Source organism: Mangifera indica, chromosome 1 (assembly GCF_011075055.1).
Source record: "Mangifera indica cultivar Alphonso chromosome 1, CATAS_Mindica_2.1, whole genome shotgun sequence".
In the NCBI taxonomy this organism is placed as follows: domain Eukaryota; kingdom Viridiplantae; phylum Streptophyta; class Magnoliopsida; order Sapindales; family Anacardiaceae; genus Mangifera; species Mangifera indica.
The window spans coordinates 6,722,418-6,742,896 of record NC_058137.1 but is presented as its reverse complement, the minus strand read 5'-3'; the positions used below and the strand labels follow the sequence as shown (position 1 = coordinate 6,742,896).

At 30.9% G+C, this 20,479-nt stretch overlaps 2 protein-coding genes across 2 annotated transcripts; both read left to right on the top strand.

The window, feature by feature from the left end:
* The first annotated feature begins 5,170 nt into the window (after nucleotides 1–5,170).
* On the top strand, nucleotides 5,171–5,967 carry LOC123192205 (auxin-responsive protein SAUR50-like). The gene has a single exon (XM_044604678.1). It carries the CDS (start codon nucleotides 5,239–5,241, stop codon nucleotides 5,701–5,703), a length of 465 nt encoding a protein of 154 aa, XP_044460613.1. The 5' UTR covers nucleotides 5,171–5,238; the 3' UTR covers nucleotides 5,704–5,967.
* Nucleotides 5,968–14,032: 8,065 nt separating this feature from the next.
* LOC123195128 (subtilisin-like protease) lies at nucleotides 14,033–16,313 on the top strand. The gene has a single exon (XM_044608746.1). It carries the CDS (start codon nucleotides 14,049–14,051, stop codon nucleotides 16,257–16,259), a length of 2,211 nt encoding a protein of 736 aa, XP_044464681.1. The 5' UTR covers nucleotides 14,033–14,048; the 3' UTR covers nucleotides 16,260–16,313.
* The last annotated feature ends 4,166 nt before the right edge of the window (nucleotides 16,314–20,479 follow it).

Here is a 20,479-nt window from a genome sequence, read left to right as displayed (position 1 = left end):
ATTCGTCTCTTCATTAGACGAAGATTCGTCTCTTCATTAGACGAAGATGATTTGTTTTTATCCAAAGAAAATGGTTGTCGTTTGTGGAGCTTCAACAAGAGAAGAAGAGATTTGAGAAGGCCAGCTACCAAGCGGAACGGAGATGGTTGTTGGAGGAGGAGAAAAAAACTTTAGAAGGAAATGATTATTTTTCAAACTTTAAGTAGAAGAAAATGTTATATTTTTAAACCCAAGGGGGAATGATAAGTTTTTAGTTTTTTAAATATTTTTACCTATATAATTTTCACAAAAAAAATGAATATTTAAATTTTTGAAAGTTAATAATATATGAGTTTGAGATTTCACCTATCCTTTGATGGGAATAAGTCTTTTTGGCCTAAGTCATATTTTTATGGTAACACAATCCACATAACTCGTTTATTAAATCTTGATTATTACGATACACATAACCTATATTATTCATTATGAACAAACTTACATGAAATGTTAAAATTTCAACCAAATTCAAAATGATAATAATATATCTAAGAAAATTAAAATTCTAAAAAATTTCATATTTTTCCAACCATTGATCATTGCAATAGGACTCAGTTATAACATATATATTAAAAACCTCAACAACTAAAATTAACCCTGAACCTCTTAATTCCTATCCAATTTTATGTTGCCATAAAAGAAAAAAAAAATTATCATCCAGCTCTTAGAGACTTCCCATTAACGTTAACCGTAATTTTGGTTTAATAAAATCGAGTAATTGAATAATCTAATAATAATATCTAAACCAATTTAAGTGATCAAATAAGCATAAGTTTAATATATTTAAAAAATTATAATCTGGACAAACAACATTAATATGGATGTTTAAGTTTATTGAACTTTTAATTAATTCGTTAACTTACTATATATATTAGTTAAGTTCCACTCCTAAACTAATACAAAATAATTTTAAATGTATAAATTTATTTGTACAAATTGAAATAATATTTTGTAATTAAATAATGTGATTATTGTTTTTATTTAGTGACGATGCAGGATATACAATATCCTGAGATGTGAAGGAAAACTGAAAGGATGTGGCTGGGAACAAAGGTTTAAAGAGGGTTGGCAGAGGTGATTATGAAGTATCTCATGTCAACTAATATTCCATACATATGTAAACGTGGAAAGTGAGTAATGGTGAGTTATGTTTCCATTTAAATAGCAATGTGATTTGGTGGGGTGGGGCCATGCCCCGTGTCTTGGTTGACCAATAGAAAGGGCTCATTATCTTCTCACTACCAGACTGCAGATTAAGCCCAACCAAAGGTTAGAGCTGAAACCCACCATTACTTTTAATTAATGAAGTGAGACAAAAGCTGGAAATGAGACAAAAGTTGGTGCTGGTCACTTTGTGGCCCATGAATTGCCAGAAGTCTGTCCTTTGACAGAGCCCAAACAAACACAGAGGCTTTAAATTATCCAACGACTATTTGTACTTGTCTCCTTACTCTGCCAGAACTTGGGTGAATGCAAGCAACTTCTTAGCAAACTGTGCATAACGAATCAGAATTTGTCATTTTTTATGATTTGCCTAATACGAGTTCATATCCTTTTCCAACACTTGCGCCATTCCCTCAACATATTCGTCTTTAGTTTGATTTGATATGTCTGATATAAGCTTTTTCTTATTTTTAAACTTGAAAACTTTCTATCTCCAGTGGTTAAACTTGAAAATATTATCCAGGTGTTGAAATTATTATAAATTATAAATAGAAATTATAATGAGAATTACAATTTAAAAATTTCTTATAACTTCGGCAATATAAGACTTACGATTATCTTGCTGTAGGCAATGGTTAATATAGAGAATAATGACTAAGAAGTTTAGACAGTATCATAGTATAAAAGAGAAAAACTTTGTTAGCATTAATCTCTAGTGGAGATTTAGAGAAGGCAAAATGGTGGATACGGGGAGTTGAAAGCGATAAGCTGGCTAAGATGTTAACACGTCCACTATGTCTAACAAAGAGAGGGGAAGACAAAAGTAATTTAATAGGCCAGAAGACTTATTCCTACCCAAGGTTTAGTATAATCCCAATTCTCATCCACTAACTTTCGAAAACTCAAATACTTACTTGTTAGCTATTAAAGTTACTAGAATAAGTTATTTGTAAAGACAAAATCATTATTTAATTAATAATATTAAAAATATAAAAAGTTTATATCATTTTTTTCTCTTAGTTTGAAAAACTAATAGTTTCCCTTAGGATTAAGTTTTAAAAAGTTATATTTCCCCCCTAGGGTTTGTATTTTTTTCCTAAATCTCCAGTGACTAGACTCTAGCCACAAATCGACGACACACGAAGACAACGATGGAATGGAAGATAAAGATCCAACAAGGGAAAACGCTAACAGAAACAAAAAGCCAACAAAAGATAAAGCTTCAATTCGTCGAATTGAAGTTGCCATCAGAGTTTTCTATTGAACCAACTTTGGAGAAGAAAAGTCACATGACAAACTCCTAGATCAGTTCCTCGTTTTCCGTCAAATCAGCTTCATGGAAGATGAATTGCCCGAATCCACTGGGTTTTTGTCGCTTGGATTTTTTGAATTTTCGTTGGCAACGTCGGTTCTCATCATCGGTTATCTAAGTCAATAAGGTCAAGCTACTCTTCCTTAGTTTTCTCTATCAGTTAGAGATGAAGGGAGAAAATAGTAGAAGACAGGGGTGTAAGTGTGATATTTCTAAACTTTGAAGGGTGTCTAAAATGAAAATTTTTAAAAAAGATGCAACCTAAGACTGGAGAAAAATATCAATTTTCTAAATAATATACTCTTTCATAAATTTTTATTTTCTATGGGTGTGTATAATAAATGTTAAAAAGGGTAAAATAGTATTTTATAATGATATTAATTTATTTAGTTAACTTTAATAACTAGTAGGTGAGTATTTAAGTTTTTAAAAGTTAATAGATAAAAATTGAAGTAACACTAAACCTTGAGTGGGAAAAAATCTTTTGGCCGCCAACTTAATATGGAAATTGGAATGTAAATAGTCCCCACCCAACTTTTTCCAAAGCTTAGAATCTAGATAACTTTGGTGCTACCAAATCCTTACTTGATGAAAAAATTAAAGGGGAAAAAAAAACTCTAAGCTTAGTGAGAAAAATATTATTTTTTAAAACTAAAAAATTTTGGAAAAAGATGAAAGTTATTAGTTTTTAAAAAATATAATGAATTATATATTGTTTTAATATTAATGTTAAAATAACAAATTTACCCATAACTGTAACTAAAAATTTAACAAAAATTGAGTCAATGGTAGGAATTTGGATTTTTAAAAGTTGATACATGTGAATTTGATATTTCGCTATAGCTTGGGTGGGAATAAGTCTTTTGGCCTAAATAAAATAGACCCTATACATGTCCCGAACGATAGAAAGACACTACACATAATGTAATTTGGACGACTCAATTCTGAAACTACGCATTTTCATCCAAAATCAATAAAGTAGAAATTTTCATCCAATCAATAAAATATAAATTTTACAGTTTTGGATGAAAATTTATCATTTGATAATTGAGTAAATTAAATTATTACTTTGGTGAAACTATTATTATCTATCTACTCAATTCTTAAACCATAAAATTTCTTCTATTTTTGTGATCGGTGAAAACATTTGATATAATGTTAGAAAAGTAATCATATTATTTAAACTATTTATTTTTTTATAAAATTATAATATTATCCATAATTATGGTCACTAGTAATCTATCTTATCCAAGGGTAATAAATCTCACATAAAAAAAAATATTATTTTGATTAAATCACTCCTGAAAAAGATGTGACATGAGAATCGTAATCACACTAATGCAAGTAATTCATGTTAAAATCATAATTTGGTAGCTGTGATTATGATATAATTGCACTTAAAAAAGTGGGATCTCATTGAATTGTACTTGTTTAGTGCAATTTAAACCCTTTTTGGAGATGGAATGATATTTATCCTAATTTTCTATCATAGTTAATTTTTTAATGAGAATTTGTGTAATTTAAAAGGGTAAGACTTTAAACCTTCGGGGAAAGTAATTTGCTCAATATATAATGTCCAATCCTTAGATTAGAATATGATTGCATTGATAGAGTGGAGTGGTTGAAAAATAATATTATGTGTATCAATTTTGAGAATATATATATTTATATATATTTATTTATGTATATTATTATATGATTATGTGATATTTTATCTTCAATTTAAAATTGTCTAAATAAATGATGATATATATAAATAAGGTTTTTAAAACTGGACCGATGATCAAACCGGTTGTTTTACTATTTTACGGATCAATTAATTCAATCGATCGATTTAATAAATTTTCAAATTATTATAAATTTTTTAAATAATATAAACCATTTAACATATTTTTTAAACAGAAGTTATATAAAGTTTATTAGAAGTAATTTTTTATAATTGTCAATAACAATCAAATATGTTTACTTAGTTAAAACATAAGTTTCAATTCAATAAAATAAAATAAAACTCATACAAATTTCAAATATATTATTTTGTATAAATAATAATATGATATTATGTAATTAACTATTATTTTATTTTTAATTTAAAATTATTCAATTACATAATAATATATCATTGTTTGTGTATAAATTTAAAAATATTATTTGACACATAATATATATATATATATATATATATATATATATATATATATATATATATATATATATATATATATATATATATATATATATGCACGCACAAAAGGCAAAAAGGACAAATGTGTAAAAAAATTATAAGCAAATGATTCAAATTGATGAGAGAGTAACTTGGGAAAGCTGAAAAGTGGGAAAGGAGGAGTCAACCCAGTTCAACTGGTTTTAACTAGTTCGATCAGTTCATTGGATTTGACTGTATTTAATCAGGTTTTATATTAACCTTTTTATTTATGAAAACTAAATCTAATTTTGAACCGATTCTCAATTAAATTAGATGAATAGATAAATCTGATTAATTTTAAAAATATTATATATAAATATATATATATCTATTTAAATAATTAATCTCTGAGTGTACATAATTTGCTTGTTGGCTGAAAGCCAGAGACAGGTAGAATAAGATCCATGGACCCGTATTGTCTTTGAAGAAAGCAACAAATTTAGAGCAATCCCCAACAGAGTTAGAACCTGCACGCAGTTACTTCCCAAACACCTTTGGTCTGTTCACTGTCCCCACACCGCACATGATGCTGTTTCATTTCTGTAACACTAGTACTATTCTTCTTCCTCTCTCAATAAATCCCTCTCAAACCCTCATATCATTCCCCACACCACTTTGCCCTTCCCTCTTCTCTTACCTCACGAAATCATCAACTTCAACTCTAACAATGCCTGCCAAGAAATCCAACAAGCTTCCTCAAGCAGCCGCTCTCAAACAGATTCTCAAAAGATGTTCAAGTTTCGGGAAGAAAAACAGCCTTCATGATGAGCTAGAAGGTCTTCCTGGTGATGTGCCAAAAGGTCACTTTGCTGTGTATGTTGGCGAAAACAGAAGCCGACACATCATTCCAATTTCAATTTTGTCTCATCCTGAGTTTAAAGTCTTACTTCAAAAGGCTGAAGACGAGTACGGGTTTAAGCATGAGATGGGTCTCACTCTTCCTTGTGATGAAGTTGTTTTCCTCAACTTAACGGCCATGATCCGATGAATAATCTTGGGTCGCTAAGATAGGAGTAGTTAGGTGTAAGTTACTACTAGGGTTTGTCTGGAATATAACTTCATGTTGATGGCATACTTCATCTAGCTATAGCCATGAAGTTCTTCTGACCATGATCTACACATGAACGTATTGTAATCTTCTTTGTTTTTAGATGTTCTTTCTTATGTTAGTTTGCGTTACCATGTAGTTTCCATGGTAGAAAACTCAAACAAATTTATAAATTGTGAAAATTATTGTGCTACTTCCTGTTAACTGAGTCTGAGATCACTTTTCATCTCTCAATTTTTGTGTCCTGTATAAACATGCCTGCATTGGCCAGGTGAGACCGAAGAACATACTCCTTGCTTGCTAGAAGGTAGTTACGTTATAGCAATTTAATAATAATACTGTTTTACAAGCTAGAGATTGAAGAGAGAAAATTAAAAAGTAAAATAACCTAGGCAGACTGCCACAAGTGCAATAGTCGGGGAGTTTACTGTTATTGATGCAACACAGCACTGTTAACTTTATATCTACAGCAAACATCAGTACTTGCCTATAAAGTACCAAGAAGCATTTCGTAGGCTGGCAGAAGCCATGGGACATCGCCCGTGAAATTGTACTACTCTTGTATTGAGTTGTTTGAACAGTAACGGAGGGTTTTATCTGCAGGAAAGCGTTATATATATAATTTTTTTATATAATTTTATATATAAATAATGTTATGTTATTTTATTATTAGATGTTTAAAAATTAAAAATAAAATAATATTTAATTATATGATAATATATATTTATTTGTATATAAAATTATATATAAAATATTATTGTTATATATAAAAGAATATGATTTAAATTTGTTATATAATTTTAAAATTAAATTATTAATTTATTTAATATGATGATTACAAATCTAATCAATATATCTAAAATTTAATTTACCCAAAAAAAAAAAAAGTAATTAGGATGATCCGTTGGTTAAAAAACATTTGTACTACTCTACTCGTTTAATCTATGGCTCGCAATTATTTTACTCAGGTGAATAATGTTAGCCTGTGCAGACAACTCCCTTTTCATTCTCAATGCCAATTTGCATGAAATATTACCATGTGAAAACATTTATCAAGTAACCAATGTAGTTACCCCACAAAATATTTTGGGTAACAAAAAAAGAGATAAGAGCATAGATTTAACCTTTTTTTTTTTTACGATATTTGAATATTAAATTTTTTATTTTTCTAGTATGGTGGTTACGAAATTAACTACTAAACTTAACATTTTATTTATTTAATGTGATTAGTTAAACTCGAAATTTTATTTATTTAATATAGTTAGTTTAACTTATAATAAGCAGTTTAACTTAGAATATCTAGAATGCTATGTTTCATAAACCTATAGAATTCCCAAAACTACATTGAAGTGATTGAAACTTTCTTAAATGATAATTTTCGAAGATAGATATTAATTAATATATAATTGATCACTCTCGTTTCTAAAATGAGATTAAGTTTTTGAATTAATCAGTTTTATTAAACTAAAATCATAATCAATGTTATACCATGCAAAGAAATTTTCAAACATCTCCGGCTCTAAATCATAGCTTAATTTAGATGCACCTTGTTATGTGCATGATTTATGAATGAAATTAATTTGCTGTTAGATTCATCATCAGGAATTCAAGGCCTCATGATAATTATCCTGTCATACATTAAAAGAGACATAATATATTATGTAAAACTCAGTCGTTCAAGAAGATGGCATTGCTCTTTTCTTTTGATACAAGATCGGGTGAATGACCCAAAAAAAGAAAAAAGAAAAAATAGATATTAATATGCACTGTTTGCAAAAAAGAAAAAAAAAAAGCACTTCCTTTCACACATGCATGTACTTGGAGTAAATTGATAATGAGTTCTTGCTTTGTCGACAAAGAAATGAACCAAAAAAATAAAGTGCTCCCTGTATATTAAACCACAAACAAAAAAGGAAAAAAAAAAAAAGCGAAGACTGAAACCAAACTTTCTCCATTTTTATGGCACACACCTGGAATAATTCTTTCAACATTCCCATTCTCATGCAACCATTCGATATTTTGGTCATCCATTGCGGCTAGCTAGCTGTGTGTCAACAGAGATTAGATAGTGATACAAAGCAACATTGATTTGTATACCTATTAGTTGTAATTAATCCCTCTCAGTTGAAGTTTGATAAGATATTGGCTTGATGTTTCATCAAGTGTAGTTCTATAGAATTAATTGTCAAGATAAACTTTTATCAACTCCGCCCTCAAGGGGTAGTTTGACCGGCACAAAATATGAAATCCCTATACAAAGTTAAAAAAAAAAATGGGTTTGAGATTCGATGATGTTAGTGTAAGATAAGATTCTATTATTAAATCTAGAGTTTTATCCGACTGGTATAAACAGACTAATTTGGGAGAGGTATGACATAAAAAAAAAAAAGAAAACCTTTGTCAACTCTATATGTAAATTTGGTGCAAATGCCGGTGGGACTGTCCAGCTGTAGGTTTTTTTGGGAAGGTCTCTCCTTCATTGTCCCTATCATTTTTAGCTCTCTTCATACTCGGCAAGATTTCGCATCCTAATCTAATATTAAAACACCTTCTCTTATCATTCAATCAGTCAGTATTACAGGACCACGGCCAATCCCCTCCTCTGATGATCCAACATTTAAAAGATTCAGATTTGTTGCATGTGCACGTCTTCTATATTTTGTAAATCGTTTGTGCTTATAATCTCATACTGAACTTGAGAAAGGGATGTGTATTAATTAGGAACTTCCTAATCCTATCTTATGATTGAATTTTAAACAATAATACATCCACTTACAACATTCTTTATAATATATTTCCATTATTTGCACTTTTCTTTAAGGAAACGAAAGTTGATACAGATTGTATTTCTATCAATAAAAGGATGTGTCACATGTAGGTGTTTTAGATAATTAGAGAGGGTACATTGTAATTTTTAGAAAATAGTATAAAATTATTGATTTTCCACTCAACAAATATTTATAAATAATATTAAGCATTTAAATTAATGAAATTAATTAGAGTAAAAATACAAGCCTGAGCTTAAAGAGGCACAGTAATACACATGCTAATCCAAAAGCTCTTAATCACTCTTTTCGATAAGTACATCCATTAGAAGGTTATCGTAAAGTCTTACGGTGTTGAAGCTGTGTGAGAATATTTTCAAGTGTTTTTAACTTATATTTGTTGTATGTTTTGGGTTAAACTAAAGGTTGAATGACTTATTTTCACTCAAAATATGTTATATTTTTAAATTGATACCTATTAAGTATTGAAAACTTAAATAACTAATAGTGGATGGTTAAAATTAATAGAACCAGTTAAATCTTAGGAGTAAAATTGTCATTTAATCAATAATATATTAAAAATAATAAAATATTATCCATTCTCTCTTTCCCCCCTTCCCGGTATAGAAAATTAACAATTTTTTTTCATATTAAATTTAAAAAGTTATATTTCCCCCTCTAAGGTTTCAATCTTTTCCTTCTTCGGTCAAGACCGCCTTCACCCATTCTTGTCCCTGTGTCGATGATGATGAAGAAACTCCCTTGCAAGATGTGAAGCCAATGAAGTGAAGAAGCTGACGATGAATTGAAAACCTTGGACAATGGAAGCGCATGATGAACACCAATTTGACGAAATCACATGTTCTTTCTTTTCATCTGAAGCTGAACAATGGAAGCACCTTTGATTTCTCATCGTCTGGAGCCAATCGATGAAGAAGAACTTCGATTCAATGATTCAACTTCTTCGTCCTTCATCATTGACTTTTTCATCCTTCATAGTTGGCAGAAGAGGGAGAAAGATAGGATGAAAGGTAGTCTTGGTCGAAGTCTGGTCACCGGAAAAGGAAGAAAAAGATTAAAACCCCAAGGGGAATTGTAACTTTTCAAAGTTTAATTATAGAGAAATTATTAGTTTTTTAAACTTAAAGGGGGAAATAGATAACGTTAACTAGTTTTGTTAATTTTAACTATTCATTAGTGAATATTTGAGTTTTCAATACTTTAGGCGGAAATAAATCCTTTGGCCTAAACTAAAATCCTTTCATACAATATTTTTGTAAGGACTAGTTAGAATATTAATGTATTATATAAAATTTTGAACTCATATTTTTTTTTAACTTACTGCAAATTTATTTACATTTTAAATCTTATAATTTCTATATTATTAATTTCATTTTATAAATACAATAAAAAGAAAATCTGGTGAGATTTTTTTTATAAATTTTAGTAGTATTTATAATATCAATGTTATTTTTACCATAACTAGGTTCTAGAGATAATTATTTATAATATTAATATAAACATAAAATAATTATCAATAAAAGTTTGACAATATAGTGACAATTATTTATGTCATTTAAAATTATTAATAAATTTAATTTTTCTTTTCCCAAAATTTAGTTAAAATACACTTTATTAATTTTACAATTATCTTTAAAGATTAACAATTATAATTTATATCGGTTTTGTAATTATCATTAGAAACTAAACGATACCCTCTTTTCACCACCTATTATTATTTATAATAACAATTGTTAATAATGTTACAAAAATTTTAAAATATTTATCAATATGTTATTTTAGTATTTATAATAGTTACAAAATTAGCTACAGAATTTCAATGAAACCCGAAATTTTTACACAGTTTACCTGTGTTGTGACTCTCTTTCACAAGCCATCAAAAAAGGTTTTCTTTGTTAGAATTTGATCGAAGAAATATGTTTTTTTGTCCAAAGAAAAAAAAAAAAAGGAAGAGCATATCAGAGGTCTTCATCATCTAGTGTCAAATTATTGAAAAAAAATCTGCACCAATAAGAAGCATACATAGTTGTAGGTGCAAAACCATGCAATTAATAAATAAAAGTGAACACAAAAATATTTTTAAAGTGATTGGATTTGCTACTTGAAAGCAAATGTGCATTGTTAAGTTATTGATACTTTGGTATAATAATTGTCAAATAATAATATGTGTCCTTTTGTCTCTCTAAAATCTTTAATTTATAAAAAAAATAGAGTTACATTTATTTACCTAATTAGGTAAAGTAAATCCTAACACAATGATCCCGAAGTTCTGATTCAATTTTATTTAAACGAAAAATAAATAATTATATATTTCTAATTTGGTACGAAGTGATTACCATCACATAAAGATATGTGATTAATATGAAATGTAATCTCATAAGAAATGATTTTGACAAGTTGTGGGGATCATGAGAATGGCAAAAATTGCCAAATTCTGGCATTCCTGTTATCTCTAAATAGAAGATCTTCTACTTACATTTGTATTGATATGCTAATAGGCAGCTGTCTAGTGTCTACTCAGTGATCATATAGTTGGTCGGTTAAATGATGTTGGTGTCATATACTAACCAATCGTTGAATTATTGTCAGTTTTTTCGTTTGATATAGGCCCCTTTCTTATTGCTTATCTTATCAAATTTGTTGAATTATGAAACATACAGATAACAATAGAGTTAGGACGTGGTCAGGTTGGCCAAATGGCAGGGCAGACACCAATTGGATTCAAACAAGGGGCACATTCCTCCTGATTCCTGCCTAATTTCTATTTTAATTCTTCCAACTGTCTGGCTTCTAACTTCAGGATCTCTCCGTGCCACACAAATATGAATATATTTAACAACTGGGCAAATGAGCTCAGGAAAATCACAAAAGTTCGTCTGTGTGTTCTTTTAAAAAAAAAAATGGACAAAACTTTTCGACTGATTAGATTTCTATGCCTATAATTGTTTTTTATATAATTTAGGTACTAACATTATATTATTTAATGATTTTAAATTAAAGATAAAATACATAATCATATAATGATACATTATCTATGTATCTTAATTGTGTATTAAAAGGATGAGAAAAAGACTATTTTTCACCTAAATTTTAGTTTAATCTTAAAACCATACCCATGACAGATGAAAAATTCAAACACCACCTATGGGTTAACTGCTGTTAAAATTTTTAATTAAAGACATAGGTAAAATTGTTATTTTATCTTTAAACCCTAAAATTTTAAGATCTATATAGCCGAAGAAGGGATGCAAACCCTAGGAGTGAAATATAAACTTTTTAAACTTTGAGAATGTGATGAAATATTAATTTTTAAAACTCGAAGGGGAAATGATATAAATCGTAAGGTTTAAGGGTAAAATAATGATTTTACCTCTGCCTCTAATTAAAAATTTTAACAACAATTAGCTCATGAATGATGTTTGAGTTTTTCATCTGCTGTGAGTATGATTTTGAGATTAGACTTAAACTTATGTAAAAAATAGTTTTTTCCCCTAAAAGTGTGTGTGTGTGTGTGTGTATATATATATATATATATAGCATTCGATTCCTACCCTCGGCTCTAGTTTTCAAGTGTTTGGAATCGAAATCTGACAATTCCAAAAAATGGGAACCGAAACCTATATGAGATAGGTCTATTCTGGTTCTTACCTAGAATCAAAATCCAGATACCTAACAGTTTCAGTTTTGATTTTGCTCCGGTTATTTTGCTCACCTTTATTTGTTTGTATCTTTATTTCACGAAAATTGGTTTTTCAATAGGTTTGATAATAACCTATTCTTAGGTTGGAGATTTGATAATAAGTTTTTCAATAAAATTTTTGACTCTATTCTTACCGCTCTATGGTAGCATTATTTTTAGATTTCAACAAAACTATATGTATCTATTTTAGGTATACAAATATGTACATACTTATATGTGTTATTATATAGTTGAGTGATTTTAAATTAAAAATAAAATAATATCTGATTATGTGATAACACATATAAATGTGTATATATATATCTTAGTTTCTTTGTAAAAATAGGTTTTTTAGAAGAGAATAAAAAAGTTGTTTTCAATCTTTTAAGAATCCAGTCTGTTTGAACAATTGCCTAATATTCGTGGACATTAAAAACCCCATATGGGCCTAATAAAAAATTTGACAAAACAAAAGTAGGGGGCCCAAAAAAATAAAATGTTTTTCTAGATTCCTAATTATCATATATAAAATTTAAAATTTCGGGGTTAGTTAAAAATTTTAACTAGGGGTTAGTGTCTTAGTGACCCCCTTGGACCCTTGGGAGGTCCGTCTCTGATGGCAGGTAAAACAAATGGTTGATTGAAAATCCAAATTAGGAGAGACCATTGTAGACTAGACATTTTCCTGAGGATATTATGGCTGAAATTTATCAAAGCTGCCTGTTGAATCCTTGATTCGGCTGGAATGTGTAAATGTTGGTATGGTTTAGTGAATAATGATAGTTTCATTTCCAAACTCCACAAAAACCATAACAAGGATAACACATATCTTTTCGTAGACTACATTGATCCTAATAGTTTGTGGGCAAAAATTATGATTTTGCCTTGGCTAGATATTGTCAAATTTATTGTCGGGCACAAACGATAAACTTAATTGTGTAAATTAATTAAGATAATCAATCGCAACAAATCTTACTTGTGTGTGAGAAAAAAAACAAATCGATCACAATAAGATTACAAGATTTATATAAAAAATTATGATATTGATCTACAAATTTCCCTACTTTGACAAATCAGGGGTTTTTTACATGGTTTGTTTTGTTTACATGAATAAAATCATATATTTCTATGGAATCCTGCAACTAGAGAAATAATGGATTTTAATGGTATTTTAGTCTTAAAAAAATATATTTTTTAATGCTATTTGTTATTGGTTGGTGAACACAGAGTGATTCTTTCATTTCATAAGACTGATGAGATTCTCCAAGAGATAGAAGGGCCAAACATTCTGGAATCAATGTCTGGGGATTTCTCTGTCAATTTTAGATAAGACTGAGAGCTGGTAAGTTAAAATTATGCCACTGCAGTTTCCTCTCAGAACATTCAGTTTTACATATACACAATGAAGTCGGCCGATCAAACTATGAAGTCATTTTCTTTCTAGAAATCACTCACCAAGCTTACATAAGCTTTATCGCTTTCACGCTTTGTATCAATAAACTTGTATCATAATTTCATTGGCTTGCGGGCATTACCAAGCAATCAATTCTGCAACTTTTAAATCTTCTCATAACCGCTTATGGCAACAAATTCCATTGTATATATCTCCATTTTAAACTGTAAATATATAGGCTGTGCCTTTTGGTTAAGAAGGCCGGCCATATTGATCATACCAACCATCTTTGTCTCTTTCTATGTTACTCCCTATCGTACCAACTATATATATATTTATGTGCATGGGATAAGTATCGTAACTCATTGCATAGCATTCTCCTGTTTAATCAAACATGGAGAACAAATTTAGGAAACTGTTGCCAACCATGGTTGCAATCCTCATTAGTCTCATTTTGATGTTTAGCTTCTCCCCAGCAGTAGCTATGACAAGCAATGAAAATGAGACAAATAGCTTATCAACCTACATTGTTCAAGTGAGGAGGCCAGAGGGTGGAGTTTCAGTGGAATCACTGTATAGCTGGTATAATTCTTTCTTACCAGCTATCAAGTCAACTTCAAACCAACAGCAATCACGAATGGTGTATTCCTACAAAAATGTGATTAGTGGCTTTGCTGCAAAACTGACACCAGAAGAAGTAAAAGCAATGGAAACCAAGGATGGTTTTGTATCAGCCCGTGTTGAAAGAACATTGCCTCTACACACAACTCACAGTACTAGCTTCTTGGGTTTACAACAAAGTATGGGATTTTGGAGAGAATCAAATTATGGAAAAGGTGTGATTGTTGGGGTTTTGGACACAGGAGTAACTCCCGGTCACCCTTCATTCAGTGATATAGGGGTGCCTCCACCGCCAGCAAAATGGAAAGGGAAATGTGATGGGACGACTTGTAATAACAAGCTAATTGGGGCGAGAAATTTTGGTAGCTCTAATCCTCCTCTTGATGAGGAAGGACATGGAACTCACACTGCAAGCACAGCGGCTGGAAATTTTGTGGAGGGTGCCAATGAGTTTGGTCAGGCAAACGGGACGGCATCTGGAGTGGCGCCTTTAGCTCATTTGGCGATTTACAAAGTTTGTGGTGATACTGGTTGTCTTGACAGTGACATTTTGGCTGCAATGGATACTGCTATTGATGATGGTGTTGACGTGCTTTCCCTTTCATTAGGTGGTGGTTCTGTGCCATTCTACGATGACTCGGTAGCAGTGGGAGCATTTAGCGCTATTCAAAAGGGCATTTTTGTGAGCTGTTCAGCGGGAAATGAAGGGCCATTTTATCAAACCTTATCTAATGAAGCCCCATGGATTCTTACGGTTGGAGCAAGCACCATTGACAGAACCATAACCGCATCAGCACAGCTTGGAAATGGCCAAGTATACGATGGTGAATCAATTTTCCAGCCAAAAGACTTTCCCGTCACGCAATTGCCCCTTGTTTATGCTGGTGCCAATGGTAATGAATCATCCGCATGGTGCGCACCAGGATCATTGACCAATAGTGATGTTCAAGGCAAGGTAGTGTTGTGTGAGAGAGGTGGAGGAATAGCTAGAATTGGTAAGGGACAAGAAGTGAAAGACGCTGGTGGTGCCGCCATGATTCTCATGAATGACGAGCTTAATGCTTACAGCACCTTAGCTGATCCTCACGTACTTCCAGCAACGCATGTCAGTTATGCTGCAGGGTTAAGCATTAAAGCCTATATAAACTCAACATCCTCACCAACAGCCACAATCTTGTTTAAAGGAACTTCAATTGGCACAAAATCTGCTCCTGAGGTTAGCGCTTTCTCCTCAAGAGGTCCCAGCTTAGCAAGCCCTGGAATCTTAAAACCAGACATTATTGGACCAGGCGTGAACATTTTAGCTGCCTGGCCAATTTCAGTGGAAAACAACACCAACACAAAATCAACATTCAACATGATTTCAGGAACCTCAATGTCTTGCCCTCATCTAAGCGGGGTCGCAGCTTTGGTCAAAAGTGCACATCCTGAGTGGTCACCAGCTGCAATAAAATCTGCCATCTTGACAACTGCTGATATACTAAATCTTGAAGGCAAGCCCATCATTGAGCAAAGGCTTCTTCCAGCAGACATTTTTGCCGTGGGTGCAGGGCATGTTAACCCATCAAAAGCAAACGATCCAGGGCTTGTTTACGATATCCAGCCTGATGATTACATTCCCTATTTATGTGGCTTAAATTATACTGACCAACAGGTGGAAGCCATTGTCCAGCGTAATGTACAGTGCTCAAACGTGTCGATCATAAGTGAAGCAGAGCTAAATTATCCTTCATTCTCTATCACGTTGCAGTCTTCAACTCCTCAGACTTACACAAGAACAGTAACAAATGTTGGCCAAGCTCAGTCATCATACTATCCTCAGATTGTTGCACCACCAGGAGTGAATGTGACTGTAAAACCTGATGGGATTATGTTCACGGAGACAAACCAGACGGCTAAATACTCTGTGACGTTTACAAAAAGTGGGAACATTGACGCAGAGTTTGCCCAAGGATATTTGAATTGGATTTCTAATGAGCAAACAGTTCGCAGCCCAGTAGTTGTGATTTTTGAGTGAGGAATTAAATGGTACGAATAAAATTTGAGTGATCAAATCATATGAATCAGGATTTGTTTTCGTGAATGTTAATGATACATGTTGGTTGTGTACACACTTTGTGAGCACAGTCAACAAGTAACTAATTCAAATATCATTTCATGCAAAATAGGCTAAAAGACTTGTTTCACCTAAGGTATAGTGAAAACCTAAAAAAACTCTCTAATTTTAAAAAATTTAAATATTCATTCATGAGTCAAATTCTGTTAAAAAACTTAGTTAGGGTAAAGGGTAAAACTGTTGTTTATTAAAAAAATTTAAAAATTAAAATTTTGTTACATTTTTATTTTTAGATTTAAAAATCTCACAATTTTTTTCTTACCCAAAGTTTGAAAAACAACGATTTACCCCCTAAGGTTTTTTTCTCTATCTCCGGCAATGATTTGTTGGCCTCCGATCGTTGGCCATCCTCCTTCCTGCTTTATCTTTCCCTCTCAGCTCTCTCTCTTGCCTTGCTCGTCATTTTCGACTAAGACTTAGACATGTCATCTTCGTTTGAGAGACAAAGACAACGCATCTTCGTCTAAGAGATGAAAACAATGCGCCTTCATCTGAGATGAAGAACGGTCATCCTCGTCTTAGATGAAACTGTTCATTTTCATTTGAGATAAAATGATTCCTTCGTCTTGTCTTGGCCGATGACAATCGGCAAGACAAGAAAGAGATCAGAAGGGAAAGCTAAGGAGGGAGAGAGAACGGCTGGTTGTTGGAGGTCAGCGAATCATCGTTGAAGAAAAAGAAAAAAACCCTAGTGGGTAAATCATCGTTTTTCAAACTTTGGGTGAGGGGAAATATGAGATTTTTAAACTTGGAGATAAAAATGTAATAAAACTTTAATTTTTTAAATGTTTTTAATAAATAACGATTTTACTCTTAACTTTAACTGAGTTTTTTAGCGAAATTTGACTTATAAATAGTTGTTTTGGTTTTTGAAAGTTTGAGGATGTCATTTTGGATTTTTATTGTACCTTGGATGGGAACAAGTCTTTTAGTCTGCAAAATATTAAACATAGAAGGGCTAAAAGACTTGTTCCCACCTAAGGTATAGTAAAAATCTAAAGTGATTGTCTCCAACTTTTGAAAATTCAAACACCCATTGATAAACAAAATTTTGTTAAAAAACTTAATTAAAATTAAGGATAAAACCGTTATTTAACAAAACAAATTAAACTATAAAATTAATTATATTTTCCTCCTTAAATTTAAAAAGTTACAACTTTACCTCTCTAGATAGATTTTGCTTCTTCGAACAAATAACTTCTTCGAATCCCTAATGGATTAACACATTATCTCTCATAATTGTACAACCCATGGGTAGTAGTTAAATTCATCAAGGCGATCAACGAGTTGTAACATCTCCTTACTAATCACCTTTCTATTATTCTACACCCAACTATCAATTCTACACCCAACTATCAATCCAATGTGTATGCAATATAATAAAGTTATTTTAACAATGTCAATGTCATCCTTCCTGCACACCTTAGCCGCAAATGCCTTTATTATATCTTCATAGTTTACCAATGTCTCATTATTGAAGTATCTCTCATATGTTTTGTCTAGCAAAGGCAAGTTGAAAATGCTACATCTTGGTCTTATGGTTGAATTGAAGTTTCATCATAAGGAAAAACTACAAAAGGTATTGGACATCAACCTCATTCAATCTAAACCAAAATTCCTCATTGACATTTGCCTTGACAATCTCCATTAACAAAATGAAGTGTGTTAATACTCTGTTATGTTGGGACTCCTCTAACTCCAAAAAAATTTGCAAAACACTAGTTTTAAAAAGTTTCTTTTGCTCCTCTGTCAAAGTTAATCGAATCTTGGTCATCATGTCACGATAGTTTCAGGTGTTAGTAAAGTTTTAAAATAGCACGATGCAGGAAATTTCTTAGTTATAATGGTTATTTCATGTATTTTGCAATAGAAGCTACATTTTGCCCAAAAATGTAAAAAGTGGGGTAATTTTAATATTTAGACATTATCATACTTTATTACAAAAAAACATACCAAAAACTTAAAAAAAAAAAAAAAACATGTTAAAAAATAGGGAAATTATAAAAAATAGGCAAAAATAAGGGGGTTTAAGCAAAATTACCCAAAAAATTCAGATTAAAGCAAAAATGCCCAATTTTTGTGAAATGTTGAAACTGCCCATATATAAAAATAACAAATTCCCCCTATCCCCACTGTAAGTTTACTATTCAGAAATAGGGGAAAATTTAAAATTTTCCCCTGTCCTACTGTTGGCCTGATTTTTGACCGAAAATGGCACAGAACGTTAGCATATCTTCCGTTATCTTGTTTGAATCAAGTTATTATTCATATTATTGAGATTTGAGTGAGATTTTGCGGTTTGAAACTTTAGGGTTTCGATTTTGAACAATGTTTAAAATGTTTTGATTTTTGGTTGATTTTGTTGAATTGGTTGAGGGGTTTTGTGTTATAGCCTATGTAGATTTGATTTGTATTGAAATTGGAGGCCGAAACGACGAATTTTGATTGAAAATAGTGACTTTAGGCATTTTTGCTTAGTGGGAGGGTATTTTGGCCATTTTTTATAATTTCCCTAAAAAACAATAGGTAGAAAATATCAATTATCTTACCAAATGAGAAAATATCAATAACCCATCTTAGATTGTAAAATATCAAGAAAGTCTCACAATGGGAATTATACATATAAAAAAAATCTGTATTAGAAAATATCAACATACCCTTTGTTGTGCGTGTTCTACAATCCGCATGTTAAAAAATAGGCCAAAAGGCTATTTTTCATCTAAGGTTTAGTGAAAAGACAAACTTTTACCTTTTAATTTTCAAAAACTTAAATACCTATCAATATATCAAAATTCACTATTAAGGTTAAATGTAAAATTGATATTTAACTAAAAATATTTAAAAAATAAAAAATTATCACATTCATCCCAATTTAACAATTTCCTTCCACCTAAGATTTTAAAAGTCATAATGTCCCTTTAGAGTTTTTTCTCCTCTCTTTGGTGACTGCATCTTCTCTATTGTTGTCAATGTTTTCTCTCTTTTCGGTCTCTCTCATCACCATTTCTTGCCTTCCCTACCATCAATGAAGACAATGACAATTCATCATCTTTGTCGACGATAGGGGAACGATGATGAGAGAGATCGGAGGGAGAGAAAAGCCAAGAGAGAGAGCACACCAGCGGTCGAAGAGGAGATGTGGTCATCAAAGAAAGAAGAAAAAATTTTAGGAAGGAAATTGTCACTTTTCAAACTTTGGGTGAGGAGAAATTATAAGATTTTTAAGCCTAGGGGGAAAATGTAATAATTTTTTATTTTTTAAAATATTTTTAACTAAATAACAATTTTACCCTTAATTATAATAGTAAATTTTAATTGATGAGCAAATATTTAAATTTTTGAAAATTAACATGTGAGAATATCTTTTCAATAAACTCTTGGTGGGAAATAGCGTGTTGGCCAAAAAAAAATTAATAACCCCTTTATATTGGACAACATCAATTATCCCTAATATGGCCATCACACATATTTAAAAAATATCAATAAATCTCTCTTCTTTCATGCATGATGGAAAAACCAAACTAAATAACTCATTTTTAAGTCCAATTTCACTAATAATTGATTTAAAACCTATTTAAACATAAAATCTTTGATAAAATTCATATAAATTGCAAAAAGATTCAAACTATTTTATGCAAAAACACAATTGTCAAATCCTAATATTCAAGTCATTGTAATCTTTGCAAAAATAGCTAAATTTCAATATTATAAGTAAAAAAAATAAAATAAGAAACGATTTACTAACCTCATTTGAATTTGAATATGAGAGTTTATAATGAGTAATTTCATTCAAGGCTAATGTGTCTATATAATCCCTAAAGTGTGGTTAATTTTATCTACACCCGCTTAATTAGATATTTTAATTAATTACCCTTAAGTTTATTGACACCATCCTTTGGCCTAAAAATTAACTAGAACTTAATTATTTCCAATGATAAAGTGATAATTGATAAACACCCATTCTCTTGTTGTATAAGGGATGTAACAAATGTTTTATACTCCTTTCTAAAACTGTGTGCTAGAGTGTTAGGGACTGAGAAATATTCCAAAACCCTAGAGCCCAAGAATATAAAAACGATGCCGTATAGAAACGCTTGTCTATATAAATTAGAAACCCTAGT

Bases quoted from the DNA above. Each gene is read 5' to 3' on its own strand.
- LOC123195128 (XM_044608746.1), top strand. From the start codon at position 14,049: ATGGTTGCAATCCTCATTAGTCTCATTTTGATGTTTAGCTTCTCCCCA.
- LOC123192205 (XM_044604678.1), top strand. From the start codon at position 5,239: ATGATGCTGTTTCATTTCTGTAACACTAGTACTATTCTTCTTCCTCTC.